At 39.9% G+C, this 12,430-nt stretch overlaps 1 protein-coding gene across 4 annotated transcripts in view; it reads right to left on the bottom strand.

The window, feature by feature from the left end:
- PDE1C (phosphodiesterase 1C) overlaps window positions 1-12,430 on the bottom strand; it is a 1,150,117-nt gene that overhangs the window by 99,705 nt on the left and 1,037,982 nt on the right. For all 4 annotated transcript variants that reach the window (XM_060686088.2, XM_060686092.2, XM_060686093.2 and 1 more), the window contains one exon: window positions 3,268-3,330. In XM_060686088.2, the coding sequence (XP_060542071.1) occupies window positions 3,268-3,330 (63 nt within the window). The remainder of the gene's footprint in view (window positions 1-3,267; window positions 3,331-12,430) is intronic.

Raw genomic sequence — 12,430 nt, 5'->3', positions numbered from 1 at the left:
ATGAATCTTCCCCTGAGTTTAAAGACAACACATTTTACAGATCAGTTATAGGTTCACTCCTTTATATATCTAATTGGACTAGGCCAGATATTGCATTACCTCTCAATCTATTGTCAAGATATGTTAGTAAACCAACCTTGTATCATTGGGAAGCTGTCAAAAGAATTCTAAGATATCTGAAGGGTACATTAGATTTTTGTTTAATGCTAGAACCCAATAATGACAGAGAACCAAAAATTACTTGTTATGCTGATGCAGATTGGGCTGGTGATACATCATGCAGAAAGAGTACTTCTGGTTATGTTTTTCTATTGAATGATTGTCCAGTTTACTGGTATACTGGTAAACAAGAACTAGTAGCCACTTCTACTACAGAAGCGGAATATGTTTGTTTGTCCAAGGCTGCAAATAACCTTGTATGGTTCAATGATCTGATCACTGATGTTTGGAAGAAACCCACTTTACCATTTATTATGCATGAAGACAATAAAGCGGCCATTGAAATATCCAGATCCGATGCAATTGGACAAAGGTCCAGGCATATTGATATAAAGTTTAAGCATGTGAGACAACTGTCTCAAGACGGATTCATTAAAGCAATACATTGCGATACTTCTGAACAATTAGCTGACATATTAACAAAACCCTTACCTTCTAAACAACACAAATATTTAACTTCTAAATTATATGTATTATATTGTCCTGAATCAGAATGTAATTGGTGTTGTGTAACGAACCGGCATTTAGAGGGGGATTTGTCAGATGTAAATGCCTTATTCTCCAATGTGTAAATAATGTATATATGGAACATCAGAGGTTAACTTATTCTTTGGACTTTAATGTATTCATAACTTACCACTCCCATTCCTAGCTCCACCCCTTGTATATATAAGGAGCCACCCTCACCATTCTCGTCGCTTCTACCTTGAATATTCAGTGAATATAGAATGCCTATCATAATTAAAAAGAAATATATTTAAAGCTCTAACTCCTATTATCTTTATTGAGTCTGATCCTGAAAATATTGCAACAATAACAGCAGCAAGATTGTTGATAGGTAAATACTGGAAGAACGAAGCTTTGCCCACTATTGAGGAATGGACTTTGAAAATGGCCAGTTTTGCAGAGACGGCGAAGATTTCAGCATACTTAAAAGATTGTTCACAAGAGACTTATGAATGGGAATGGAAAAAGTGGATAGAATATGTTCAGAACAAATATCAAACTAGGAAGTATCAAATAGCTTTTATTTGAAAATAATGTATTAGAAATATTTTAATGTAATGAAGATAAAAAGAGAAATTATAAGGGGGAGGGAGGGGTTCAAGTTTTATACAAGTTTTATACTAAGGGGGGTTTTGTATCGGATATGAGTATATTGTGTGGAAGTCTGGGGGGAGGGGAGAGTTAGGGAGGGTTAGGGAGGTTTGGAAGTTTGGGGTGGGTGGTGGTGGGGGAAAAAGGGGTGAAAATGTAATTGTAAAACTTTTGCAATAAAAAAAAAGATTATATTCAAAATAAGTATCAGACTAAAAAATATCAAATAGCTTATGAATGAATCTTTAATTGTATAAGCGTTATATGAGTGATTTTAGAAGTATTATATCCAAGAAGCATGATTTTATCTATGGGGGGGGGTTAAGAATTTTTTTTTTAAGAGGGGATGTTAGTTTAATGGATAATTAAGCAATTTAGTTTATTGTTAAAAGTTAACTGAAATACCTTGTGTTCTGCTCTGGGAAGTCGGGGACGGAGGGGGGGTTAGGTGGGAGGGTTGTGAGAAAATTGTGTTTTTTTTTCTATTAAAACTTTTTCAATTAAAAAAAAATGCAGTTCTGCTCTGCTGAAAACTAGAGCCATCCATGGCTCTGGTATGTGTTATTTTAAAGAATTGTCATTAAAAACCAAAATAAAACTTTCAAACATGTATTTAAATGCATAATATCTCCAGTTAAATAAATTCAAGTTACACAAAGTCTCTGAAACACTTTTATTATTGGATACATTTCAGTTATTAAGAAATCCTTCACAGCATTAGGGAAAGTATAAAAAGAAAACCTAAAACTCAAATTTTCCAAGAATGAATCTCAGATCATTCTGTATGATCTAATATCTTCAATGAGTCTTATATATATATATAAAAGCAAAATACCATCCACACATTATCACAAAATCTCCAGAACTATAAAGCCTACAAACTTGAAATTTGCCATATATGTTCTTCTTGGCTTCTAGATGCTCACTAAGAAAGAGATTTTCGAAATGATCATCAGAACATAGTATTTCCTATATTATTATTAACATGCTCTGATGCTAAGGAGTTCTACTCCCCCTTCCCACCTGAAAAGAAATCTGTTCCAAATGCAAAACGCAAGCAGAGGAGAGGAGTTTCAGTTTTATTTTCACAGCAGCAAGCAGGGGATAGGATAGGGGAGGCTTCTGTGGGGCAAGCCTGAGGAAGAGAAGGGGAGAGGAGGGGCCAATCATAGCTACTCATTAATTTTCAAGCTGTAAGTATCGATTTATCAAGCCCAATCATATAGTTTCATAGCAGAGCACGGGTATTCACTATACACTATATTTTAGGAAAGTTGCAAAAGAAGTATATAATAAAAAAACAAATAACCTAATTCATAGTTCAGCATCAAAGTTGCTTAAAATTTTAGCTGCTTTTGAACACATTTGGTTAATGTTTAAAAGACACAGGGAGCTGAGTCACTTAAAAAAACAAAAAGTAACACTATTACACACACACACACACACATACTTACATATAGACACACACACACACATATATACACTATATATATATTCTTTATATATATATCTACATATATATATATTGTGTGTGTGTGAAAATGCATATTTAAAAGGTGATTTGTTCATCCTAACCAAAGAGTGGATACTCTATCTTGTCTCAGCACAGTTGCTGCTGTTTTCTAACAACACAAATGAAACAGCTTGACTCTTGCAATCTAGCTCCTTTCCCAGCGAGTAGGACCCAGACTCTCAATCTTTAATATATGTTATTCAGAAAAAATTATTTCAGATTTTTTTTAATGGCATAGATTACAGGTTCATGATTAAGCCTGTTGGGGTAGTGGTTAAGGCATCAAGCTAGAAACGAAGAGATGATAAATTCTAGTCCCACTTTGGGCATATACATACTGTATATATATCTCAATTCAGATATTATACACACACACACACGTATAGCTGAACACACTATATACACACTCGTATAGCTGAATAGTTGGAGCCACTAACCTGGCAAAGTTAGCTGAACTGTGCAATTAGGAATAAATGCCGGTTTCATAAGTTGTTTTGAACCTTTAAGAATAAAAACAGATGAGTTATTGCTATGCCTTCTACAGACAATCATTTGATTACATGTCAATATATTTATATTTATTTCCTTTCCACTGCTACAACAACAGATGAAAAAGCCAAATTGCTGATTTTTCACAGTAGCTAACATGATTAAGATGACATGTTCTGGGCTGCAAAATACTGGATGACCACTAGATTCTTATCATCTGCTAGGTTATTTCACTAGTTCTATTTCTACTTTCAGATGATTTCAGATAATAACATAATGTAGTGCTTTGCGCTATGCTTTCCTATCTGTCCCAGAAATCAGAGAAGGATGTGAAAGCTTTAATCACTTTTCTTTCCAGATGGTGGGGAAGGGAAAAGGGAGCATGAGACCCAGAACAAGACTTTTACTGGCTGCAGAAGAATTCCATGGAAACAGGCTCTAAAGTGTAATTGTCCTGGCATTCCACTTACCATGAAACAAAAGTAAAAAACAGAATAACATATATACTATTTTAAACAATGCTAGTGTTTTACAATAGTTTCTGACCATGATATTCTAGTATGTCAACTTATCTATCATTTTAATGCTTACATTCCTATATCGATATTAAAAATATCTCTTTCAACGTCCACCTAACCTGATTCTTTTGCATTTCAACTTCTACCTTATGTTTCTAACCATTGATAGAATTTATTCCATGTTGAATAGTATTCTGTATCTCCTTTATCTTTTATTTTTAGCATTAATCTATCCATTTCCTCACAATCTAGTATCTTCCTTATAGTCTCATCCTCTGAAGGGGTGTTTTCGTTCTTCCACTGCTGTGCATATACAATTCTTGCTGTGGTTAAGATATGTAACATTAGATATATTGTCCCTTTGTCATAACCATCTGATATAATGCCTAATAAAAACAATTCTGGGTTAAAATCTATATGTTGTCTGATCATTTTTTCTAACCACGTATGGATTTGTGTCTTTCCTTGCTTTTATGCAAGTCTACCACATGTGGTAATATGTGCCAGGTTGCACAACTGGTTACATTTCCAACAGTTTGGGGACATATTGTAAAACATTTTAGCCAAACTTGCCGGGGGCAGATGCCATCTATAGAACATTTTATAGAGATTTTCCTTATATGATGTGGCCCTTGTCAGGTTCCAGTTTCTATCCCAAAGCTTTTTCCATTTATCCAAATCTATATTATATCCAAAGTTTTTGGCCCATACTATCATCGCCTCTTTAACTTGTTCTTCCTCCATTTTATAATTTAATAGATAATTGTATAATATACTTATCAATTTGTCATCAGTCCCCACTAATATCTTGTACAATGTTGCTAGTTCTCTATAAAACCCCCATGTTTTCACATCTTTCAGATAATACGATTGTATCTGCAGGTACGACCACTACTCTAATTCCATCCCTTGGTTTTTTAGTTCTAATCTGGCTTTCAATTCACCATTCTCATTTAATATTTTTTTATAAGAAATATTTTTTTCCATATTTATAAGATTTGGATGTATCAATGCTTCTAAGGTGGGGGGATTCGACCGGAAGTGTTGCGGCAAGACAGTCGGGCATTAGAGGGCTCTGATGAGCCTCGCAAAATCCTGGACTGACGAATCGCTGCAGAGGGATCTTTGGACTGGATCTGTCCTGTAGGGACAGGGAAGAAGGAGAGGCACCTCGGAAGACCAAGAGGAACAGGCAAGTTCCTCGGAGGTCAGGGGAAACTCTCCCTGCTCTGCAGTGGGGGGCGGCAGCCATTGTGATCACCAATTAAGCTGGGGCAACTGGATCAAGCACTGAACAGCAGCGGAGAAGTGAGCAGAACATCGATGCCGGGTGACTGTCAGCTAAATCACAGGCAGAAGAGAGAGAGAGAGAGAGAGAGAGAGAGAGAGAGAGAGAGAGAGAGAGAGAGAGAGAGAGAGAGAGAGAGAGGGAGGGAGGGAGGGAGGGAGAGGGAGAGGGAGAGGGAGAGGGAGAGGGAGAGGGAGAGGGAGAGGGAGAGAGGACTATTTTTAAAATAAGTATAAAAGTCCTAGCAGTTTAACAGTGGCTAATAGGTGTGGAGAAAGGACGGAAGAAGAAGAGTAAAGCGGAAACTACAAAGTGAAAAAAAAATCCGATTAGAAAATTGTGTGCTGGATTCAAATATTTGGAGAACTTAAAAAAAATAAATTAGAAGAATTGACAACCTGAAAGATTTTTCTCTAATTAGTGAACCTTAAAAGAAGTTTAAAGAGGGAAGAAAAGCCCGCAGTAGAAAGGATTGGTTAAAGATTTTAAACTGAAATTGATTTGGAAAGTAAAGTTGAAATTTGGACTGTGTAAATTTGGACCGAGCTTTTAAACTGATTTGGAAGAAGGAAAATTAAATAAGCAAAGACTGTTCAATGTGGATTGCAAACAAAATGGATACTTTTCTAGGTTGCTGATTTCAATTGTGGATTATAGAGAGCCATCTTTAGAAGAAGAAAAAAAGACCATTACAATGCTGAATTTCTGTTTTGGAAAAAAATAATAATAAACTTTGACCTTTGAAAGAAACAGTTGTGAATCTTTAAGGAGGCTTGGTTTGTCTATAAGTGTGACTTTGATGATTAAAGAAGATTACAACGCAATTTGAAACTGGAATAATATTAACTGAAAAAGTACAAAATAGAGGAATTTAAGGAAATGATTAAAACGATGTACTTATCATTGAAGATGGAAATAAAGGAAATGACTATAATATTGCATGGAAAATCGAAACCTGATGAATTAAAAAATGACTTAAAATTTATTCAGGTGGACAAGGAAATAATTAAGGAGAAGCAAGAAAAAGAGACTAATAATAAAGAAGAAGACAAAGACAAAGAGATTGACTATGAAAAACTAAATGATTATGGGGTTAGTAATAACAAAAAGGAGAATTTCAGAGATTACATTAAGATTAATAATGGAAGAAACAGAAAAGGGGGAAAGAAGCAAAGAAAAAGAGGGCGGAATAGAAAGAATATAAAAGACTTAAATGATTACGCTGGGATTATCAGTGAGAAAATAAGAAAAAGGGAAAGGGATGGAAAATAAGGAGAAATTCAGGGCAAAACAGAAGAGTTTATGACTTTAAAAGACAAAATGATTACACTGGGATTAATAGTGGAAAGATAAGAAAAAGGGAGGATAGAGTTCAGGAATTTAAAGCACAAAAGAAAAGAAAGGGAAGGAAAAAGAAAAAAATACAAAAATGGAAAGGGAGAATTGTGATATTAACTAAGCAATTTAACATATGTATGTATGATGAATGTAATAATTGGGATACTCTTAAGTAATTAGGGGAATAGTAATAGTTGGAATACTTTTAATTATATACTTGGAATTGAACTAAAAAAGAAAGGAAAGTTGAAATGATATGGGACAATGAACTAAGTAGAAAAAAAATCATACTTATTTGGTTTCTATAAAGTTGTTGAATTGTACTATTGGGAATAGAGAGAATTTAAGGAAATGATTGGGAATTTCATTATGGTGTATTATTTGAATTAAGATTTTTACTTAATTGATTTTCTATTGAATACTCTTAATTAATTAGGGAAACTATAAAAAACCTGAAATAATTGTATTATTTGGAATATTAGATAAATAAATTGGAGATGATATTATTTATTTATTTATTTATTTATTTATTTATTTATTTATTTATTTATTTATTAAATTTTTATACCGCCCCCTCTCCCGAAGGACTCGGGGCGGTGAACAGCCAGAATTAAAAACACACAATACAAATATTAAAATACATTAAAACGAAATTAAATTATCTTTGGCTTCTCCAATTTAAAACCCCTTACCCATAAAATTCCCCAATTAAAATTTTTTTTAACCCAGCCCGGCTTGCTGAAATAAAAAAGTCTTCAGGGCCCGGCGGAAGGTCCGGAGGTCCGGGATTAGTCGTATCCCTGGGGGTAGCTCGTTCCAGAGGGCAGGTGCCCCCACAGAGAAGGCTCTTCCCCGGGGGGTCGCCAGCCAACATTGCCTGACAGACGGCACCCTGAGGAGGCCCTCTCTGTGGGAGCGTGTTGGCCGGTGGGAGGTTATCGGAGGCAGAAGGTGGTCTCGTAAGTAACCGGGTCCTAAGCCATGGAGCGCTTTGAAGATGAGAACCAACACCTTGAAGCGCACTTGGAAGACCACTGGAAGCCAATGCAGCTCGCGCAGGAGAGGTGTCACGTGGGAACGCCATGTCGCCCCCATAAGTACCCGCGCGGCCACATTCTGCACCAGTTGGAGCCTCCGAGTGCTCCTCAAGGGGAGCCCCATGTAGAGAGCGTTGCAGTAGTCGAGGCGGGAAGTGATGAGGGCATGAGTGACCGTGCATAGGGAGTCCCGATCCAGAAAGGGGCGCAACTGGCATATCAGGCGAACCTGATAGAAAGCCCCCCTGGCCACGGCCGTCATATGCTCTTCTAAAGACAGCCATGCGTCCAGGAGGACACCCAAGTTACGCGCCCTCTCCGTGGGGGCCAATGTCTCGCCCCCAATAGTCAGCAATGGCACCAGCTGACTATATCGGGACGCCGGCAGCCACAGCCGGCAGCCACAGCCACTCAGTCTTGGAGGGATTGAGTCGGAGCCTGTTCCGTACAGCCTCCAGGCACCAGGATATCACTTCAAGGGCATCGTTGGGGTGGTCTGGGGTGGAGATGTACATCTGGGTGTCATCAGCGTACAGATGGCACTGCACCCCAAAACCACAGATGATCTCACCCAGCAGCTTCACATAAATGTTGAACAGGAGAGGCGAGAGGACCGACCCTTGTGGCACCCCACAAACCAAGTGCCTTGAGGTCGACCTCTGCCCTCCAGCCAACACAGACTGCGACCGATCGGAGAGATAGGAGGAGAACCACCGTAAGACAGTGCCTCCCACTCCCAACCCTTCCAACTGGCGCAGCATGATACCATGGTCGATGGTATCAAAAGCCGCTGAGAGGTCTAATAGGACCAGAACAGAGGAGCAACCTCTGTCCCGAGCCCTCCAGAGATCATCAACCAACGCGACCAATGCTGTTTCCGTGCTGTACCCGGGCCTGAAGCCAGACTGGAACAGATCTAGATAGACGGTTTCATCCAGGTACTGCGGGAGCTGTCGCGCAACCACACTCTCAACAACCTTCACCAAGAAGCGAAAGTTGGAAACTGGACGATAGTTTGCTAAAACAGGTCGGTCCAGAGAAGGCTTCTTTCAAGGCGGGAGGCAAGAACCCCTCACTCAAGGAAGCATTTATAATCCTCTGGAGCCAGCCTCGTGTAACCTCCCGGGTAGCCAGCACCAACCAGGAGGGACACGGGTCCAATAAACATGTGGTTGCATTCAACCTCCCCAGCATCCTGTCCACGTCCTTGGGAGTCACAGGATCAAACTCATCCCAGATAACCGTCTCAAGACACACCTCGGACAACCCGCCTGTACCTATCCAGTCAGAGTCCAAGCCTTCCCGAATTTGAGCGACTTTATCGTTCAGATAATGCGCAAAATCCTCAGCACGACCTTGCAAGGGGTCTTCCCGCGCTCCCAGATGGAGAAGGGAGCGGGTCACCCTAAACAAGGCAGCTGGGCAATTTTCTGCTGACGTGATAAAAGCGGAAAAGTAATTACACTTCGCCGCCTTTATCGCCACTAAGTAGGTCTTGATATAAGACCTCACTAGTGTACAGTCAGATTCGGAGCGACTGGCCCTCCAACTACTCTCTAGGTGTCTTTTCTACTCTCTAGGCATTTCATCCCCCTCAGCTCCTCGGAGAACCAAGGAGCTGGGCAGATTCGGCACCGGGTCAGAGGCCGCAAAGGCACGACCCGATCTAAAGCACCAGCGGCCGCCCTATCTCAGGTGGCCACCAGGTCTTCCGTCAAGTCGCGCGCCAGAGTCTCAGGAAATGGCCCAAGCTCCATTCAGAACCTATCAGGATCCATCAGGCGCCTGGGGCGGAACCACCTGATCGGTTCCGCCTCCCTGCGGTGGGACGTAGTGGTCAGGAAGTCAAGTCTGAGGAGAGAATGGTCTGACCATGACAAGGGTTCAATAACTATATCTCCTGTATCTAAGCCATTCAACCACTGACCAGAGACGAAAACCAAGTCCAGTGTGTTTCCTCCTGTGTGAGTGGGGCCCTGAATTAACTGGGTCAGGTCCATGGCTGTCTTGGAAGCCATGAACTCCCGCGCCATCTCAGATGCTTCACCGATGGATGGCAGGTTGAAATCCCCCATGACCAAAAGCCTGGGGGTATCAACCGCCACCCCGGCTATAACATTGAGGAGCTCGGGCAGGGTCGCTGCCATGTAGCAAGGAGCCAGGTACGCAACCAGCAGTCCCATCTGCCTCCCATGGCCCCACTTCACAAGGAGAGACTCACAACCGGCTATCTGAGGTACAGTGGCCTCCCTAGGATCAAGAGCTTCCTTTACAATAACCGCCACCCCGCCACCCCTACCCTGGGCCCTCGGCTGATGAAATGCGCAGAAACCTGGTGGGCACATTTCTACGAGGGGGACTCCCCCTCCAGGCCCAACCAGGTCTCTGTAATACCCCCAGGTCTGCTCCCCCCTCCTGAATCAGCTCACAAATGAGGGGGGCTTTATTAACCACGGACCTGGCGTTGCACAACATCAGCCTAAGACCCAGGCTCTGAGACTCCGGACAACCCAGGGAACGAGAAGAGCATTGGGAGCCGGAGCACGTCACCACTTGGAGACAGCGGGTGCGTGCCCCCACAACATGATATGGCCCCCTGCTCCCACCATACCTGCCCCTCCCACCCACGGTCCTGATGACATCGCCCTCTTCCCTACCAACACCAACCCCCTCCGATCCCCGCTCTGCACCTCCCCTAACGCGACCCTGTGCCGGGCCTGGTCCCCTCCCCAGCAAATCACCCCCCCTATCCTTTGCCAAACAACCCTCCCCCCTCCCAAAACACCTTATAAGATTGGCAAATGACAATTTTAAAAAACCCCTCAACCCCCTCTTCGCCACATGCCACCTCTCGGGATTCCAAAATCTGTCATCGAGGTAGGCCCTCGATAAAGTGGAGGGCCAATCCTGTGAGAGGGGGAAGTCTCACAGAACAAGAAGCTCAGCTGCCGAATACATCTTGCCACAGAGGATAAGTGACTATGTCCCAATGGTCCAGATGGAAAATAAGAGGTCCAAGGGGGAGCAAATAAGATGGGGGCATCCAAAATCCGAGGTCCAAAGTCCACTGTCCCTTCACCACAGTGGGTAGGATCTCTTGCCAAGTTGACACAGTTCAAGGGGGATACAATCCAACCACCCTCTCACAGTGATTGGTCTGATGGTCAGTCCCCTCTACTGGTGAGATGGAAGTAGTGAACCTTTGCAATATCATTATGTTGTGTGAATGCAAATTTAGGGGTTCAAATTTTAGGGAAGAAAAAGAAAAATTGAATTATATTAGGAATAGAAGTTAAGAGGAAGGGCAAAAATGTACAGAAATTTAAAAATTGCAATAAGATTTAGAAATATGAATAAGTTTAACATATAAGACTGTAATAGTTGTTATATTGGGGATAAGATTTAGATTTAATTGGTTTTTATTAATATGTTGAATGATGTAAAAATATGAAATAATTGTATTGTTTGGTACATTTGATAAATAATTGGAGATGGTATTATGTTGTGTCAATGCAAATTAAGGGGATCAAATTTTAGGGAGGAAAAAGAAAAATTTGAATTAAGTTAAGATGAAGGGTAATATTAGATTTTTTAAAATTAGAGAGGAATAAATGTTATGCTAAAAATTGAATATACATAATTGTGTTAAAGATGAACAAAAATTTGTACAAATTTATGACAGGGTCAATGTTCTGTTCAGAAAAGATATATTGTATGTTGGTCTGTCTGTTTAAAAAAAAGAAAAACCTTGTGGAAAAAAAAATGCTTCTAAGGTGGAGAGCCAGATTGGTATTTCCCTATAGTTTTGTTGTTTAATTTTGTCCCACACTGATAACAGTGCATTTCTTACATAATGTCTTTGGAAATATCGATGTGCCGTGTTTCTCCCATACCAGAGAAATGCATGCCAGCCTAGTTGACGTTCATGACCCTCCAATAATAATAGTCTTCTATGCCTCAAAGTTATCCACTCTTTCACCCATGTGAGTGCAGCTGCTTGGTAATACAATTCCCAGTCTGGCAGACTAAAACCTCTTTTCCCTTTTGATTTCAGTTTTATTCTCGGGTTTTTTTCCTTGCCAAATGAACTTTAACATTATTTTATTCAACTCATCAAAACATTTTTACTCTAGTTTTATTGGTATTGTTTGGAATAAAAAAAGTATCTTTGGCAGTATGTTCATCTTTATTGTGGCTATTATACACATCACAGAAAGTTGCAAGCTTTTCCATTTCTCCATATCCAGCTTAATTGGATGCATTAATTTTGTATAATTGTCCTCTTCAATTGTTGTACATCTTGCTGTTAGATAGATTCCTAAGTATTTCACTTATTTCACTATCTGGATATCCATTTTCTTTATTAATTCATCCCTCTGTTTGTTTGTAAGATTTTTAACTATCATTTTGGTTTTTTCCTTATTTATTTTTAATCCAGCAAACTCTCCATATTCCTTTATGAGTCTTGGGCCTGATTCTAATGGTTCCTCTAAAATGAAAACTAAGTTATCTGTGAATGCTTGTAGTTTGTACTTTTCTTTTTTGATTTCCATTCCTTTGGTTTGCTTTGATTTGCCTGATATTTCTGGTTAGTACTTCCAGTGTTACGATAAATAATAATGGAGATAATGGACAGCCTTGCCTTGTACCTTTTCTTATTGAAAAATTTTCAGTTACCTCACCATTCACTTTGGCTTTCTGGTTTGTATATATTGCCTTAAACATATTTATAAATTTATCTCCATATGTCTTACTTGGCCTAACATAAATTGCCAGTTCACACCTCAAACGCCTTTTGGGCATCAAGAAACAACAGTACCAATTGCTTTTCACTGTGTGCTTCATAGTATTCCAATGTACCTAATATTACTCTCATATTATTTCTTATCTGTCTTTTGGGTAGGAAGTCATTTTGGTCAGGGTATATAAA

Source organism: Pantherophis guttatus, chromosome 4, assembly GCF_059756535.1.
Source record: "Pantherophis guttatus breed Tessera chromosome 4, ASM5975653v1, whole genome shotgun sequence".
Taxonomy (NCBI): domain Eukaryota; kingdom Metazoa; phylum Chordata; class Lepidosauria; order Squamata; family Colubridae; genus Pantherophis; species Pantherophis guttatus.
Note: the sequence above shows the minus strand (reverse complement) of the source record. Positions and strands in the feature narration are given on the sequence as shown.